At 45.5% G+C, this 18,742-nt stretch overlaps 1 protein-coding gene across 1 annotated transcript; it reads right to left on the bottom strand.

Annotated features, from left to right (window-relative positions):
* Positions 2,139–6,640, bottom strand: FAM136A (family with sequence similarity 136 member A). Its single transcript, XM_018055082.1, has 3 exons — positions 6,483–6,640; positions 5,442–5,582; positions 2,139–3,646 (listed from the first exon to the last, which is right to left on the bottom strand). The coding sequence occupies exons 1-3, from the start codon at positions 6,606–6,608 to the stop codon at positions 3,458–3,460; spliced, it is 456 nt and encodes a 151-aa protein (XP_017910571.1). The 5' UTR covers positions 6,609–6,640; the 3' UTR covers positions 2,139–3,457.

The raw sequence follows: 18,742 nt of genomic DNA, 5'->3' as shown, positions 1-18,742 counted from the left end.
TACTGAATCATCTCCACTATCAGTATTCTGAATTCTTTTTCCAGAAGGCTGCCTAGCTCCACTTCATATAGTTGTTTTTCTGGGGCTTTATCTTGTCCCTTCATCAGCGACATAACTTTCTGCTTGTTCATGCTGATTTAGTTCAGTTCAGTCACTGAAGTCGTGTTTGACTCTGCGACCCCATGGAATGCAGCATGCCAGGCCTCCCTGTCCATCACCAACTCCTGAAATTTACTCAAACTCATGGCCATTGAGTTGGTGATGCCATCTAACCATCTCCTCCTCTGTCGTCCCCATCCCCAGATTCATCTGCCTGACTGTCATCCTGTCTAATTTTCTTATGCTGTCAGTATCCATCATCAATCAGCTCTTCCTTTCTATAGTCACACATATTTCTAGGTCCATTTTTCAATTCTTCATTGTCACAGCAATTCACCTTATTAAACAATAACCAGCCATACAAGCTGTGAAACATCCTTTCAAGAAAAATTTAGCAGTCTGCATATATGTGCTACACCTTGGAAGGAAAATAAAAGATGAATAAGCCTCAGATGCTGCCCTGAGTGGGCTTCCCAGGTAGCACTGGTGCTAAAGAACCCAGCTGCCAATGCAGGAGACGTAAGAGATGTGGGTTCAATCCCTGGGTTGGGAAGATCCCCTGGTGGAAGGCGTGGCAACCCACTCCAGTATTCTTGCCTAGAGAAGCCCATGGCCAAAAGAACCTGGCGGGGTCATCCACAGAGTCACTAGGAGTCGGACAGGACTGAAGTGACTGCCCTGAGTATTACATCATCTAGTAGGAGAAATATGATGTATGTCAATAACTGTAATTATATAACCCAGGTGGACCGTGGGGATGGCTGAAGAGGCTTGGGGGCAGAATGCTTTGAGACTTAACAGGGGACACACCAATAGATGGAGAAACCAGAGAAGGCTTCATGGAAGCGGTATTTGTACTGAATGATGGGGCTTAAGGACGGTATGTTAGTTTCCTATTGCTTCCATAACAAATTACCACAAACTTAGTGTGTTAAAACTACACTTGGTAATGTACAGCATGCTGACAATAGTTAATCATACTGTACTACATATTGGAGTTGCCAAGAGTTATAATCACACAGTTCTGTAGGTCAGGTATGTGTGGCGCTGCAGGGTCCTTTGCTTAGTTGCACAGGGTCACAATTAAGGTGTTGGCAGGGCTGTGTTCCTTTCTGGATGCTCTTTAGATCCATCTGCTTCCAAGTGTATTCAAGTTGTCTACTAGATTCAGTTCCTTGTTGTGGCAGGACTGAGGTCCTGATTTCTTGCCGGCTGGCAGCTGGGGGTCTGTGCAGCTACTCCCATCCCTCCTCATACTTTCCATGTGTCCCATATCCACCCCCCAGCAGTGGGGGTTGAATCCTCTCATGCTTTGGAACTTCTTTGTCTCATCTCTTCTGACCTCAGCTAGGGAAATTGATTAGATCAGGCCCAATTAGGTAATCCAGGCTAATCAACCCATTTTCAGGTCTGTAACCTAATCAACATCTGCAAAGTCCCTGGTAACCTGCAAGGTAGTGTATTTACAGGATCCAGGGATTAGGATGAGCACATCTTTGGAGAGCTCCTATCCTGCCTGCCTCTGATGGGTAGAAGTTACATATGCTGGGCCTGGCCAGAGGGCTCTTCAGGCAGAGGAAATGGAAAGGATGAACCTTGGAGGCCAGAGACAACCTGCAAGGAGCAGTGAGAACAGCCAGCCTTTCTCCTGGGGTGTAACCATGTCTTCGAATGGTAGGATATGCGTGTGAGCTCCTGGGTCGAGTAACAGCCTCGGAATGAGAATAAGGCAAACACAGACAACTGACCGAGGGGTGTGGGAAGCGCAGGGCCACCTGCCTAGTTCCACGGTGGAAGCTAGAGACCTGATGTGGATACTGAATTCTTCAGCGTTCCAGTTTGTCTTTTTACATTAACAGACTTATATTCACAGCGCTGTAGCATGTCCTCAAAGTTCTCACTTAGAAGCCCCCGGACTATAACACGTAACTACTTTTCACTCCCTGGGACATCTTAAATTTATTTCACACGTTACAAAGGGAAGCATCCTGACAAAGTTATATATTCACTGTCCAGATATAAGGGAAAAAACACAATAGTGGAAGAAAATTAAGTCTTATTTATTGCGAAAACCAAACCACTAGGAAAATATATCACAGTCTTGATACAGCAAACAGACAATATTATCATTTCAAGTAGTAAGTTGGTAAAAAGACAAGGTCCTTATCACAATGATAAGGGGCCAGAACTGGGGCAAGAACAACGCGTGTAGCAAAGGCCCTGGCAGAAGTGGTATTTGGTAATGGAGGGCAGTCCCTTCATCGCTCTAAAGGAGCCACAGTTCATCCCTGAGTTGCTTACTTTTCCTCCCTTGATTTTTTTTTGTTGCCAGGGGATTGTCTCAACAAAGCTGTTATTTCAGGGGGCAAAGTAAGCAACACTGGGTTTAGGCTTTCATTCTGTTTCATGAGAAACAGATTTTTCCAAAGCCCGTCCTTCACAACCCTCTTAATGAAGTAGCTAATAGTTCCTCTTTCACTGTTCATTCCTGAATATGAGCATATTATACTGTCAAAACCCCGTTTCCCTTCCAGGCTGAGTGTCACTGTAAGATTGTCTGGTAGCTTGCTGACTCTGCTGCAGGCGGCCTCAGGGCCCACCATGGCTGCCAGTGAGAGGGAGAGCACATGCCTCCCTTACCAGTGTGAGATCGCTTCTTACAATTTTGCAGGGTCTCCCGGCTGAATGATGTGATGTGTGAGAATTTTAAGAAACACACATCCACATCTTGATGGTCAGCAAGGAGTACCTGCAGGGACCCTTTCAACATTTTTATCCAAATTGCCTCTCCCAACTTTACATCTTAACGTCATGCCCTTGCCTATAAAAGAAAAACAAGCAAAACAAATCCCCTGGAAGACCCCTGCCCCTTTCTACATTAGTGACTGCATGGATTTTATTCATTTGTGGAAAATGTCGTAGTGATCCTTCTGGTAAACAGCAGGTGGACATCAAACAGAAACACCTCCTTTCACACTCCACTAGACCATAAGCTGGTTACGTGAACCTGCCAGCCTCTTGGTATCTGTGCAATAACAGGATCTGGTACCTTGGAGGGCCCTGGTTTGGTACAGGGGAGACTCCCTATTGGCAGGAGAAGTACTTGCCACATGAAATTCAGGCTCACAACAAACCTCCTGTGCTATCTGTGACCCAAATTTTAGCACTGCTTTTTATCCATTTCACTTTCTAGGATTGAAACACAAAGGAACCAGCGTCCAGAGGAAAGAAACACAGGCCTTAGACTTGCTGCTGTTCTTAATTTCCTCATTCATCAACTGTCTTTAAAAGACCCAAATCCCCATTCCTCTTTTTAAATTGATTCCTGCCCTCAGCCCTGATGGCCACTAGCAGACAGCTATTTCCCAATGGAAGAGAGGGACTCCTTCATCTTCCTGGTCATGGTTGGGATGAGGTTCATGTGGTCGTCCACACACTTGGTCACGCAGGTCTCCAGCTGCCGCTTCACGTGAAGCTCCTTACTTCCTGCATCTATCGAATCTTTGGCCTTGTCATTGCAATACATAGTGCACCGGGCCAGGCGGTCCTGTGGCAAGAAGGAACAGGGTAGACCAAATGAAAGGCTGCCCTTCATTTACCAAGTGCTTATCATGTGCCACGTTCTATACTACATGTTTTGGCTTGACGTGTATTATCTTGATCAATTAAAGGGACACTATAGTGGAATTGACCAAGACTGTCCTGATTAAAACAGAGGGTGGCACCATGAAGGCCCAGACAAAGCATTACTAGAAAGTAGCTGAATGACCGAAAAAATTGTAAGTGCCTTCCAGGAAGTAAGAAGGAACTAGAGGCTACTGTTACTCAACTACAGACTTTCAAACACCTTGATTTTATAAGGTCTGGCATCACTACAGAAAAATCCTCAATTCAGCAAATATTTATTGAGCTTCTACTGCATGCTAGGGACTCTGTTGGGGAATACAGCAATGAGTGAAATAGATAAAGCTCTTTGTTTCAGTGAACTGATATGCCAGTGGAGGGAGATGGACAAACAAGTTAAAGTGAAGACGTTGGCGAAACAGCTGGATATATGAACCTGGATAAGGAGTGAAGCTGGTCTAAAGATACGGATGCAGGAGCTGTCAGTATGTAGATATTTGCTATGAGACTACAGAACTAGACTGAGGTCCAAGCATAACCCTGGGCACTCCCGTGCTCTTCAGAGATTGGAGAGAGTAAAAAAGACAGTAAATGAGAACATGAAAGGAGTGCGGGGGTGGGGAGGGGTGACCAGGAGAGTGAGCTATCCTATCCTGGTGGCCAAATGAATAAAGATTTTTAAACAAGGGGGAGAGTGATCCACTGCGTCAGTGATGGAGGCAGACTGGGTAAGATGAGAAATGACCGTTGGATTTGGCCCCATGGAAGGGAGTGGAAAGAGTGGTTCTGGTGCAATGGAAAAGTAAGCCTGACTGCAGGACTGAACAGTGAATGGAAGAGAAAGTTGTACAGTAATTCAAGAAGCAAACTTTGAAAGACTTGTAAAATAAAGTGTCAAACACAGAGAAACCCTTTGGAGTTTCATGATCTTGGAGAAGTTATCCTTTTACAGTGCCAGTCATTTTGAAGAATTTTATATAGAATATAAAAATATTTCACATTGGATATAAATTTGTCCACATGAACAGAATCCTAGGCTATGAAATAGCCTGATCAGAAGTGGGCCCTCTTCCACCCAAGTTTCAGGAACGTGTACCCAGAGGAAGGGAGTAAAAGGAAGCTGGGGACACCCTTTGCTGCTCCAGAGAGAAATATGGAGCAGGGCAGGGGGAGAGGGGGCTCTCAGTGACCTCAGAGAGGCTTGCAAGTCAGGCATCAATGAGTCAACAAAAATAATGCTTCATGTAAATGACTGCTCTTTAGTGACACAGGAGCTGCCCTCTGGGTACAGCAAGTAGGGGCATCCTGGGTGGGAAAACCCACAAAACGATGGTAGGATCTTGCTCTAATCTGGACCTTTTAAAGACTGGCTTATTCCACTTTCCTGGGGATTCTGCTATTGTAAGAATGAACTAATATATTTTACAAAGCTTCATACTGTACAGTATACATATATTTGATGTCTATGGGGAAAAAAAAGCATAAGGCTCTTGGTCATGAACTCCCTTTTGCATTGTTTCTATGGGAAATTCTTACAGCACTCAACCTCTAGGACTTTTTCCAAATTTTTAAACCGTGTAAAGACTAGCCGGACATAGGACTGTCACAGATGTTAACAAAGAAACAAGACACTAAAGCCAAGAATTCTGAGCCAACGCTTGTCATCCGCAAAAGAGCAACACCTAGGGCTGGAGTGGTCTGGCTGGGGTATTCCTCACCTGGAACTTCTCCAACTCGCTGGTCACCAGGGCCTGGGCTTGAGCCAGAGGTGCATGGCAGCGCTCAATGCACTGGTGCACTTGCTGCATGGACGCCTGGCTTTCCTCACAACAGGCGGCGCTGCACCGGAACATAAGGCCCTGTAGGGGGAGGGCAGAGAAGGGTGAGGCAGGAAAGCCTTAGTGCAGAGATGACCACCACCGAGTGCAGCAGAGGCTAGGGGGCGCGTCGCACCTGCGCCTCTCTTTAGAATAGACACCAAGAGCTTAAAACCACGAATGGAAACATTACCCTCGGTGCCTAGCAGAGTGTTTCATTGCCGCTAGCTCGCTGACAGTTGTTGAACCGACAGCTGGATGGACGGGGAGGGTGGTGGAGGATGAGATGGGGCCAAGTTCTGAAAACCAGGTGCCTAAACCACAGGGTTCAGAGGTCAGCGATCCAGTAACCATCCACCAGGGGGCAACTGGTCCACTGACTCCAGGGACACCCTGACAAGCGAAACCCACAATCCGGTCAGGGAAGTGGGATCAACAGCCGCATAACATTCAGGGGATCAAAGCAGAACAGCATATGAGACATCGCTGCGTGAGCCGAGCATGACCAGGCCACTGAGGAGGCCGAGCACCGTCGGGTTTCCGGTCTTTCACCTTGGCGGTGCTCTTTGGGCGGGCTCTGGCTGCTCACCTGCGAAGCGGCCGCGCAAGACTGGAAGGTGGGAGAGGCTGAACACCTTACTCCAGGGGGCTTCTCAACCCTGGCGAGGGGACACCCCCTCCCCGGCCTGGCCTTGGGGGCGGGGGGCAAACGGCCTTGCGCGTGGCGAGGGCTCACAGATTTCATTCGCTCAGCCGAAGCTCCAGTTCTAAGAGTGAGCAGTGCTTCCAAGGGCGCAGCGACGACCCCAGGGACACCCCGACCCGGGTCTGCAGGCTGACAGGCAGTGGTGCGAAAGGATCCTGAGGCGGCTGCGGGAAGGGGCAAAAACCCCGCACCGTACTCGCTCCCCCCAAACCCCAGGTCGGCTTCCGCCCCGCTACCTGCATCTTCCGGATATTCTCCCTCTCCAGACTCTTCACCATAGAGTCCACCGCCTCCTGCACCCGGAGCTGCTGCAGCTCCGCCATGGCTACCCGCGCGGTTCCCGGCTGCGCCGGCGCCCACATGGCCTGCCGCGCACCGGCCCGCCCCCTCGCCGCCACTTCCCGGGTCACCGCGGCGCGCCCTTTCCCTGCCCACGCCGCCCCCTAGCGTCCGAGAGGAGTAACTGCACTCCTGGCGGCCCGCTCCCGCGGCGCTCCGGGGTCCCGCCCCCGCCGTCCCCGCCCACCTCCGGGATTCTTTACCAGGTCTGCGCACCTCTGCTAGTGCCAAAGGGTTCTTTTCTCTCCTTACCTGTCTGGGTCCCTGTTCCCCTTTCTTACTTAAAGTTCTTTAAATTCATTTTTTTTTTTATTTTTAAAAAACTGAAGTAAAGTAATGCTCAAAATTCTCCAAGCCAGGCTTCAACAGTACATGAACCGTGAACTTCCAGATGTTCAAGCCGGATTTAGCAAAGGCAGAGGAACCAGAGATCAAATTGCCAACATCCGTTGGATCATAGAAAAAGCAAGAGAATTCCAGAAAAACATCTATTTCTGCTTTGTTGACTTTGCCAAAGCTTTTGACTGTGTGGATCAAAACAAACTGTGGAAAATTCTTAAAGAGATAGGAATACCAGACCACCTCACCTGGCTCCTAAGAAATCTATATTCAGGTCAAGAAGCAACAGCTATAACTGTACATGGAACAATAGACTGGTTCCAAATCAGAAAAGGAGTATGTGAAGGCTGTATGTTGTCACTCCGCTTATTTAACTTATATGCAGAGTACATCATAAGAAATGCTGGGCTGGATGAAGCACAGCTGGAATCAAAATTGCTGGGAAAAATATCAATAACCTCAGATATGCAGATGACACCACCCTTATGGCAGAAAGCAAAGAACTAAAGAGCCTCTTGATGAAAGTGAAAGAGGAAAGTGAAAAAGTTGGCTTAAAACTCAACATTCAGAAAACTAAGATCATGGTATCCAGTCCCATCCCTTCATGGCAAATAGATGGGAAACAATGGAAACAGTGACAGACTATTTTCTTGGGCTCCAAAAATCACTGCAGATGGTGACTGCAGCCATGAAATTAAAAGACACTTGCTCCTTGGAAGAAAAGCTATGACCAACCTAGACAGCATATTAAAAAGCAGAGACGTCACTTTGCCAACAAAAGTCCATCTAGTCAAAGCTATGGTTTTGCTAAGAGTGAGCAGTGCTTCCAAGAAGTCATGTGTGGATGTGAAAGTTGGACTATAAAGAAAGCTGACCACGGAAAAATTGATGCTTTTGAACTGTGGAGTTGGAGAAGACTCTTCAGAGTCCCTTGGACTGCAAAGAGATACAACCAGTCCATCGTAAAGGAAATCAGTCCTGAATATTCATTGGAAGGACTGATGCTGAAGCTGAAACACCAATACTTTGGCCACCTGATGCGAAGAACTGACTTATTTGAAAAGACCCTGATGCTGGGAAAGATTGAAGGCAGGAGGAAAAGGGGACGACAGAGGATGAGATGGTTGGATGGCATCATCGACTCAATGGACAGTTTGAGTAAGCTCCAGGAGTTGGTGATGGACAGGGAGGCATAGCGTGCTGTAGTCCATGGGGTCACAAAGAGTTGGACACGACTGAACTGATAATTGATTTACAGCATTGTGCCAATTTCTGCTGTACAGCAAAGTGAAAAAAAATTTAATATGATTCATGTAAAAGATAGGTGTGCAGATCTTAGATGTAAACAGCTTGAAGAGTTTTAACAGGCCTTGACCTTTCCCTGTCAACCTCTGGCCTTTTTCCCCCTACTGCTCCTGACCCCAAGCAACCACTAATCTGCTCTTTCACTACAGATTATCCTTTTCTTTTCTAGAATATAATATATGTATTTATATATAAATCATTCATTCCTATGTACTTTTGGGAGGGTCTGGTCCCTTCACCTAACATAACACTTTTGAGGCTGAGCCTTATCTTCAGTTCTCTTTGCTGTATTATTCTGTAGTATTCTACTGAATGGAGGTACAGCAATTTATTTTTCCATTCCCCTATTGATGGGCATTTGGGCACTTCCCAGTTATTCTGAATAAAGTGGTGACTGTGAACATCCCTGAGCAAATCTTTTGTAGACATCAATTTCCATTTCTCTTGGGCAAATAAATATCTAGAAGTGGAATCATTGGATTATTGGTAGATATATTTATGCATTCATTTCTAATAAGAAATTGTCAGCTTCAAAGGCACAACGTGGGAGCTACAGATATTCAGTCGACAAGGAAGCATTTATGTGTCAGCAGCAGTGAGCTCTTTCGGAGCTTCTGGAACAGTTCTGTCTGGAAAACCTCTTCCCCTACATCCTATGCATTCATTCATTCATTAGGACTTCCCTGGTGGCTCAGCGGTAAAGAATCCACCTACCAATGCAGGAGCCTCGGGAGATACGGTTCAATCCCTGAGTTGGGAAGATCCCCTGGCAGAGGAAATGGCAACGCACTCCAGTATTCTTGCCTGGGAAATCCCATGGCTAGAGAAGCCTGGACAGCTACAGTCCATGGGGCTGCACAGAGTGGGACAGGACTGAGTGACTATGCATGCAGGCACACACGCTTCCAACCCTTCCTGGTACAGGCTACTTCCAAACTTTAGTGAGTTTTCTATCTTATTAATCTGGAATTAATTCTAGTTCTCCCAATCCAATGTCTGCTCAAGGTCTGCAGGTCTACAGAGGAATGTTCTAATGCCTTAGAGATGGACTACCAGGCCCTTTAGAATCTGCTGGAACCTACCTTTGCAACACTAGTCTCTACTCACTACCATATGTCAGCCATGCCCAACCACTGCTGCTGCTGCTGCTAAGTCGCTTCAGTCGTGTCTGACTCTGTGCTACCCCACAGACGGCAGCCCACCAGGCTCCCCCATCCCTGAGATTCCCCAGGCAAGAACACTGGAGTGGGTTGCCAGTTCCTTCTCCAATGCATGAAAGTGAAAAGTGAAAGTGAAGTTGCTCAGTTGTGTCTGATTTTTCCCAACCCCATGGACTGCAGCCTACCAGGCTCCTCTGTCCATGGGATTTTCCAGGCAAGAGTGCTGGAGTGGGGTGCCATTGCCTTCTCTGGCCCAACCACTGACAGTCCCCCAAACATGTCAGCACCCCTTCCCAGGTCCCTGGACCACTGGCTGTGCCCTTTGTCCAAGGTGCCCTTCTGCACCTCTCTTCACCTTGTGAGCTCCTACTGAAGACTTAGTTTAGATGCTACCCAATTGGTGTCTTACCCTGAATGCTCCTGTAGTGCTTCATGTTTTCTGCCTTTTTCCTATTGCAGTGTCTTTTTTACAAAGCAGGGGTCTCAAACTCACCAGCATTTTGGGTCCTAGAGGCAGCAGCAGTGAGTGAAGCTGGTCTGGGGTAAGTACTTGTGTGGGCAGCGTGATGGGGACTGTAGTAGAGCAAAGAACATTTTCAGTGTTTCCCCTTAGACAGCATGGCCATACAGCACAAGGGAAACCTGATTCTTCAGGTGCTTTTGTCAAGTGATTAAACTGCTTCCTTTCCTTTTCGTTACCCTTGCTAGCTGGTGAGCCCTTTGAGAACGTTGTGTTGTTCTTTCCATTTTCCTTAGCATTAATAACAGTATAACACACACACATAATGAGGGAAATTTTGCTGAAGACAGTAACGAGTGAGAAGGCAATAGTTTATCTTTCTGTAAATTTTCTCCACTTTCAAGTTTGCCTAATGGGTGGTGTGGCCTCTGGCCTACTCTGTGTACTTGGGAAGATTCTGGGTGACTTGGTGAGTGGCTTTTAAAACCAAGCCCCTTTGGGAGAAATAACTCTAACTAAAACCCTAGGGGGTGTGGACATTGGGCAAGGTATGGGAGAAATCTGGTTGAGACCTGGCTGGATGTTGTTCCCAGTCCTACCAACCCCCTAATCCCTCATCCTTCATCTCTCTGAGCCTCAGTTTCCTAATCTGGTGAAAAGAAAAAAAAAAAAGAGGGAAGCAAATTTATTTTCATTGGCTGGTTTCAGGGAAGTACATAGACTAGAGTACTTTTAGGTTCTCAGAGGAAAATCTCTTTTTAATACAAAGAATTATTATGGAGAAATCAAAGAATATGACTAAGAATTATTATTAAGAATCAAATCATTAAACAATGAGCTTACTGGTCACTGGAGAAAACAAGATGAGATGTGGGATGTTTTATGGTGAGTTTATGAAAAGACTGAGGAGATTTGAGGTGTTTTCACCTAAAGCAGAGACTTCTCTCACCCTTACCTGCCTGCAACCCTGGTGGGTCAGAGGGCTCACCTTCCTTGGACATGTTTAAAGCCCAGTTCCAGGGAGATAATGCAGATTGGTAAGCACGTGGCTCTGGAAGTGTCCCTCTTATATATTTTCTCTGTTAAACAATATAGCTGTGAGTGCTGCCGTCAGTAGGAAGTCAGCCCAGTGTTTGACAACTTGACAGATCTGGATTTGAGTTCTACTTGCCTCTTACCAGTGATGTCATCTTAGACAAGTTATTTATTTATTGGGGGCTGTGCTGGGTCTTTGTTGCTGTGAGGGCTTTTCTCTAGGGCCTGTGAGCAAGGGCTACTCTCTAGCTGCGGTGTGCAGGCTGCCCACTGCAGTGGCGTCTCTTGTTGAGGAGCATGGGCTCTAAGGCATCTGGGCTTCTGTGGCCGTGGCTTCCGGGCTCTAGAGCAGACGCTCAACAGTTGCGGTGCATGGGCTTAGTTGTGCCAAGACACGTATGATCTTCCTAGACCAGGGGTCGAACTCGTGTCTCCTGCACTGGTGGGCAGATTCTTCACCCCTGAGCCACCAAGAAAGCCCTAGACAAGTTATTTAATATGTGACTACCTCACCATGTGGTTGTTCTGTGACTTTTGCCCCTGGATAATATCTGCCCCCACTCAGGCCAGGCACGGAGAAGGCGATGGCACCCCACTCCAGTACTATTCCTAGAAAATCCTATGGATGGAGGAGCCTGGTAGGCTGCAGTCCATGGGGTCTCGAAGAGTCGGACACGACTGAGCGACTTCACTTTCACGCATTGGAGAAGTGGCAACCCACTCCAGTGTTGTTGCCTGGAGAATCCCAGGGACAGGGGAGCCTGGTGGGCTGCCGTCTATGGGGTCGCATAGAGTTGGACACGACTGAAGCGACTTATACAGCAGCAGCAGCAGGCCAGGCAAAACTAGTCTAGACCTTTCTTCATGTAATCATAGACATCTTGATACTTACAGAGCAAAGTATTCCAGGAGGAGTCTCTTCTGTGGGTGAAATATCATCTTGAGATAGCTGGACCTGGGACCCTCTACTGAAGTGCTTGCACCTGGACAAATGTCTCCTTGAGCCAAAGAATACAAAGAAACTGTAGGCAATTGAAAATAACTGCATGAATGTGCAGTTGGGGCAATTATGAACAATAGGATAAAAAAAGGACATAAACCAGTGGATATTCCTGAGGTGCCTGGGGCAAAAGTGAGGTACTGCGAAAGGTCCTGCACTCAGTATTACCAAGGGGGCAGGCAGACCACCTAGCAATGCCCCCTGCCCAGCCCATGGATCCTCACTACCCCTCCCACCCCACTGTTAACCCCATTTAATGACCCAAGCAGCTCTCCTAGGGGACCTAGTTCTTGTCTTCTCTCCATCTTGCTGCAGCACAAACTGCAATAAAGTCTTGCCTGAAATTCTTGTCTGGTCTCTTATCAATTTCCATTGATTAAAGAGTCCTAGGGCCCAGGTCGGTAACAATCTTTGTCTCTGGTCAAGAATCATAGAATTTAAAGTGTTCCTAGAGAGCTGTTTGCTTTTACAAAATTTTTAGAAGAATCATTTGTTTTCAAATATGACAACTGGGGAAAACTCCAATATGAAGAACAGATGAAGATGTTATTTTAAGTCTAAATTAACTTTCCAAGTTCAAATTTCAAATAATTGTTTATTTTAAAGACTATCCAGATAGCCACTGGCCAAGTTATTTGTTATTTGAATTTCAATTAAATGTAAATAAAAACAACTCAGCTCCTTAGTCTCATGAGCCACAGTTCAAGTGTTCACTAGGCAAACTTGACTACAGTATATAGACACAGAGCATTTCCTCCATCACAGAAAGTTCTGTTGAACAGCACAGCTTTAGAACAATGAGGCTGTTTTGCTCAGGGTTGTGAATGATGTTCCTATATCCCTATAGCAGTCTCAGATCCAGTGTACATCTTGGTTTGACTTTACTTGCACAGACTCAAGACAACCTTGATTTCACTGGATGAGTAGTTACACACTGTGGTCCTTTTCAACAGCTCTTTTTTTTTCAGTCTCAGGATGGCCTTCCATAAAGCAAAGGTGGCAGAAGAAGCTTTAGTTAGAGCCCAGACCAGAGTTAGTTAACCCAGTTGCAAAATAACTAATGATGTCTTGTGGGTTAAAATAGGGCAAAGAATTTATTTGAGCAGGTGTTTTTTGAAGGATAGGACAGAAAGTATTTAAACATGTTTTAAAAATTAGAATTTTGAGATGTGTGAAATACTCGGGCCTCTCTTGTGGAGCCCTAGGATGCTGCGGGGCACAGTTTGGAAACTCTTGATCCAAATCAAAGTTCTCATGAAACTGGGTCTTAGAAAGACAAAGAGATTTCATATGGTCACACAGTAGGTGACTATCAAAAGGAGAGTAGAAATAGATTTTTCTGATTCAGTCCAGTGTTTTTCATACACTGTTGAAATGATAGGGTCCAAACAGGGCTTCCCCCATCATCCGGGGGTGACTGAGTTCTGTCACTCAGTCGTGTCCGACTCTTTGTGACCCCATGAATCGCAGCACGCCAGGCCTCCCTGTCCATCACCATCTCCCAGAGTTCACTCAGACTCATGTCCATCGAGTTTGTGATGCTATCCAGCCATCTCATCCTCGTCGTCCCCTTCTCCTCCTGCCCCCAATCCCTCCCAGCATCAGAGTCTTTTCCAATGAGTCAACTCTTCGCATGAGGTGGCCAAAGTACTGGAGTTTCAGCCTCAGCATCATTCCTTCCAAAGAAATCCCAGGGTTGATCTCCTTCAGAATGGACTGGTTGGATCTCCTTACAGCCCAAGGGACTCTCAAGAGTCTTCTCCAACACCACGGTTCAAAAGCATCAGTTCTTCAGCGCTCAGCCTTCTTCACAGTCCAACTCTCACATCCATACATGACCACAGGAAAAACCATAGCCTTGACTAGACGGACCTTAGTCGGCAAAGTAATGTCTCTGCTTTTGAATATACTATCTAGGTTGGTCATAACTTTTCTTCCAAGGAGTAAGCGTCTTTTAATTTCATGGCTGCAGTCACCATCTGCAGTGATTTTGGAGCCCCGAAAAATAAAGTCTGACACTGTTTCCACTGTTTGCCCATCTATTTCCCATGAAGTGATGGGACCGGATGCCATGATCTTCGTTTTCTGAATGTTGAGCTTTAAGCCAACCTTTTCGCTCTCCTCTTTCACTTTCATCAAGAGGCTTTTTAGTTCCTCTTCACTTTCTACCATAAGGGTGGTGTCATATCTGAGGTTATTGATATTTCTCCTGGCAATCTTGATTCCAGCTTGTGTTTCTTCCAGTCCAGTGTTTCTCATGATGTACTCTGCATAGAAGTTAAATAAGCAGGGTGACAATATACAGCCTTGACACACTCCTTTTCCTATTTGGAACCAGTCTGTTGTTCCATGTCCAGTTCTAACTGTTGCTTCCTGACCTGCATACAGGTTTCTCAAGAGGCAGGTGAGGTGGTCTTGTATTCCCATCTCTTTAAGAATTTTCCACAGTTTCTTGTGATCCACAGAATCAAAGGCTTTGGCATAGTCAATAAAACAGAAATAGATGTTTTTCTGGAACTCTCTTGCTTTTTCCATGATCCAGCAGATGTTGGCAATTTGATCTCTGATTCCTCTGCCTTTTCTAAAACCAGCTTGAACATCAGGGAGTTCACGGTTCATGTATTGCTGAAGCCTGGCTTGGAGAATTTTGAGCATTACTTTACGAGCATGTGAGATGAGTGCAATTGTGAGGTAGTTTGAGCATTCTTTTGCATTGCCTTTCTTTGGAATTGGAATGAAAACTGACCTTTTCCAGTCCTGTGGCCACTAGTAAGGAGGAATTTTAGTTCAGAACGCTTACTGTAATGGGGGAGGAAGAGTACTTTAAAGAGGCAAGTAACTATTGCAATACGGAGGCGGCGTTGACCGAAAGACCTGCAAATTTCTTCAGAGTTAGGCAAAAAGGGTTTTCCTTTCGCAGAGCAGTAAACAAAGCTAGAGAGACCCAGGTGCAAGGAAGTGGGATGAAAAGATGGTGAGATTAGATAGTGGATCAGAGATTGTTTTATCCTGAGGCTAGTTTATTTTCTGGGAAGGATCCTTTAAGGGGCTATATACTAGTTCAGGCTGAGGGTGAACAGGAGTTCAGGGCACTGGAGAGGGGAGAAAAGCTTAACAGAAAATTTGGTTAACAATAGCAAGTCTTATTCTGATTGATCAATAGGGACAAGCAGTTCAGCTACGCATTTGTAAAACAACAACGAATAAGAATTTGGAGACTGTGTGACCTCAAAATAAGCAAACAAGGAAGGCATCTGCACCCTTACAAAATCTTATGGGGAGGGGTGGGTCCTTGCAAGGAACACAAAGGGTGTGAGGATTTCTTAATCTTCACTGGGCTCAGGTTAAATTCCATATTGTCCAGGAAGCAGGTTTAGAAGTCAAGCAAATTGGTTAAGGTCACACAGCTAAAACAATGCTGAAATGAGACTCAGATAAGATCTGATAGACTCCAAAACCACTGTCAACTAAGGGCTTCCCTCATAGTCAGTTTGTAAAGAATCTGCATGCAATGTAGGAGACCGGGGTTCAATTTCTGGGTTGGGAAGATTCCCCTGGAGAAGGAAATGGCAATCCACTTCAGTTTTCTTGCCTGAAAAATCCCTTGGACAGAGGAGCCTGGCGGGTCCCAAGAGTTGGATATGACTTAGCAACTAAACCACCACCACTGTCAACTAAAGTCAACTAAAAAGGATGCACAATGTGAGAGTTGTGAGTTAAGTTTTATCTGGGGGCAAAATGAGGACTGCAGGCTGGGAGACAGCACCTCAGAGTTCTGAGAAACTGCTCCGAAAAAGTAGTGGAAGAATGTCAATATACGGTGATTTTGGTGAAGGGGAGTTCAATGCAATCAAGCACTTATTTGACAAAAGGTTTTCTGCTAGTTAAGAGGAGCTGATGTCATCATGAAGGGATTTAGTGCTCTTCTAGATATGAGGAGATACAAGGACTGGAATCCTGAAATCAGTTTCTGAAAATATCTAACTATCTAAAGATCTGTTAAACCAGTTTCCCTGGGGCACAAGGTGCCTCACTCTATGTGACACGAGTGTATGTTCCTCGGTTCTTTGTCTCGTCACAACAAAGATTTGGAGTGACAGACGTTAAAGCCCTCTCGTCGTGTCACAGCTCTCAGGTCTTGGATAGACCGTGTTATAGCTCTCAGGTCTCGAATGGACCATGTTATAGCTCCTAGACAAATCAGTGTTACAGTTCAGTGTTACAGCTCTATTTTATTTAGAAGATAGCAAGAAAATCTATCTTCGAGGCGTGAGGGCACATCGATTCAAAGACAGGAGGAGAAGAGCGTCCCAGCACACGGGAGAGAGAAAGAGAGCTGGCTCTGGCTCCTCTATTTATATGCTTATTTCTCCCTGGGCCTGTCCTGTGTAAATTGGGCCAGCCAGGAGTGTTGTTTGTTTTACCTGAGGTCCTCACTGGTTCCTTGGACCTTTGTTTGTTCTATTTTCGCAGGCTTTCCCCTTCCTTGTCTTTTAGCCACCGCCATTTTGGACTCCTTTTCCCTGTTCTACCTACCTGACACTCTCCAACTGAACTACCTTCAGGGCGTGTTGAAGGTCAACAACTCAACAGCATAGGATTCAGATAGCAGATGGCAAATGTCCTTGTTGTTGTTCAGTCACTGACAAGTACCCATTTGTACTTGCCAACTCCTATGGGCCTCTCTAGTCTAAAATTGTATAAATGGGTTTATCAATTGGAGCATTTCTCATATCACTAGGTGGTGTCTTGGTCAGGTGTACCTAGTAGGTTCTTATTGCACAGAACTGTCCCATTTTGCCGATGATGATGGTGAAACTGTGCAACTCAAATTGGGACTTGAACCCAAGGCCTTTTAATTGGGGTCACACACCTGATCTCAGAACTTAATGAAACTCAAGTTCCTTATGTATCATCACAGAGAGAATTCAGGAGAGCAAAGTGTGAGAAGTGGATTTCTGTAGAGTGAAACACTCCACAGAGTGTGGGTCATTTCAGAAGGCAAGAGGCATTTGGGTATGGAGGTTGTCAGTTTTTATAGGGATGGGTAATTTCATAGGCTAATGAGTGGCCAGTCTGGTCACATGGACCACAGCCTTGTCTAACTCAACGAAACTATGAGCCATGCCATGTAGATGGACGGGTCATGGTGAAGAGCTATGACAAAACGTGCTTCACCGGAGAAGGGAATGGCAAACCACTTCATTATTCTTGCCTTAAGAACCCCATGAACAGTATGAAAAGGCAAAAAGACAGGACACTGAAAGATGAACTCCCCAGGTCGGTAGGTGCTCAATATGCTACTGGAGAAGAGTGGAGAAATAACTTCAGAGAGAATGAAGAGATGGAGCCAAAGCAAAAACACCACCCAGTTGTGGATGTAACTGGTGATAGAAGTAAAGTCCGATGCTGTAAAGAGCAATATTGCATAGGAACCTGGAATGTTAGGTCCATGAATCAGGGCAAATATGAAGTGGTCAAATAGGAGATGGCAAGAGTGAACATCGACATTTTAAGAATCAGTGAACTAAAATGGACTGGAATGGGTGAATTTAACTCAGATGACCATTATATCTACTACTGTGGGCAAGAATCCCTTAGAAGAAATGGAGTGGCCATCATAGTCAACAAAAGAATCTGAAATGCAGTACTTGGATGCAATCTCAAAAATGACAGAATGATCTCTGTTCATTTCCAAGGCGAACCATTCAATATCACAGTAATCCAAGTCTATGCCCTGACCAGTAATGCTGAAGAAGCTGAAGTTGAATGGTTCTATGAAGACCTGCAAGACCTTCTAGAACTAACACCCAAAAAGATATCCTTTTCATTACAGGGAACTGGAATGCAAAAGTAGGAAATCAAGAAACACCTGGAGTAACAGGCAAATATGGCCTTGGAGTACAGAATGAAGCAGAATTAGCAAAGGCTAATAGAGTTTTGCCAAGAGAACGCACTGGTCATAGCAAACACCCTCTTCCAACAACACAAGAGAAGATTCTACACATGGACATCACCAGATGGAGAACACCAAAATCAGATTGATTATATTATTTGCAGCCAAAGATGGAGAAGCTCTATACAGTCAACAAAAACAAGACTGGGAGCTGACTGTGGTTCAGATCATGAACTCCTTATTGCCAAATTCAGACTTAAATTGAAGAAAGTGGGGAAAACCACTAGACCATTCAGGTATGACCTAAACCCTTAGGTTTGTACAGTGGAAGTGACAAATAGATTCAAGGGCTTAGATATGATAGACAGAGTGCCTGATGAACTATGGATGGAGGTTTGTGACATTGTACAGGAGGCAGTGATCAAGATCATTCCTAAGAAAAAGAAATGCAAAAGACAAAAGAGTTGTCTGAAGAGGGCTTACAAATAGCTGTGTGCCAGGAGCCACCACGGGAGATCCCACCCATGACAGGGTCACGTGGAAGAGAACTGTTAAGCAAGGCTTCAGGACTCAAGGGCTCCCTAGGCTTTCTCGAGCACCTACCCCCAAACCAGAATCTGTCTGTTTTACTATTTCATGACTTTCACCAACTCCTCTGACATTAACAGAGGGCTATCCCTGACCACTTTCTCTGGAGAAAATCAACTTAGGGCTATAGCTAATAAGTCTCCTGGACATGAGAGGAATATTTCAAATCAAATCCCCTCTGTTAGCATTCTAGCTTGCTTGGCAGGTATATCCAGACTCTTGCAGCTACACATATGATTATTTACAGCCTCCCAACTATGAGAGGCACAGAAAGCCTAAAACATAGAGCCTTTCAAAGAGTTAAAAGTTATTAGAGTAGGGCTGGTGTAGGATTTCATTATTGGGCCAATGCTTGTTGCTAAGTTCCCGTATCT

Source organism: Capra hircus, chromosome 11, assembly GCF_001704415.2.
Source record: "Capra hircus breed San Clemente chromosome 11, ASM170441v1, whole genome shotgun sequence".
NCBI lineage: Eukaryota > Metazoa > Chordata > Mammalia > Artiodactyla > Bovidae > Capra > Capra hircus.
This window is presented reverse-complemented; position numbering and strand designations above follow the sequence as displayed.

Bases quoted from the DNA above. Each gene is read 5' to 3' on its own strand.
- FAM136A (XM_018055082.1), bottom strand. From the start codon at position 6,608: ATGTGGGCGCCGGCGCAGCCGGGAACCGCGCGGGTAGCCATGGCGGAG. The intron at 5,583-6,482 runs GTAGCGGGGCGG...CTCCCCCTACAG, and splicing joins AGAATATCCGGAAGATGCAG to GGCCTTATGTTCCGGTGCAG. The intron at 3,647-5,441 runs GTGAGGAATACC...TTCTTGCCACAG, and splicing joins GCGAGTTGGAGAAGTTCCAG to GACCGCCTGGCCCGGTGCAC.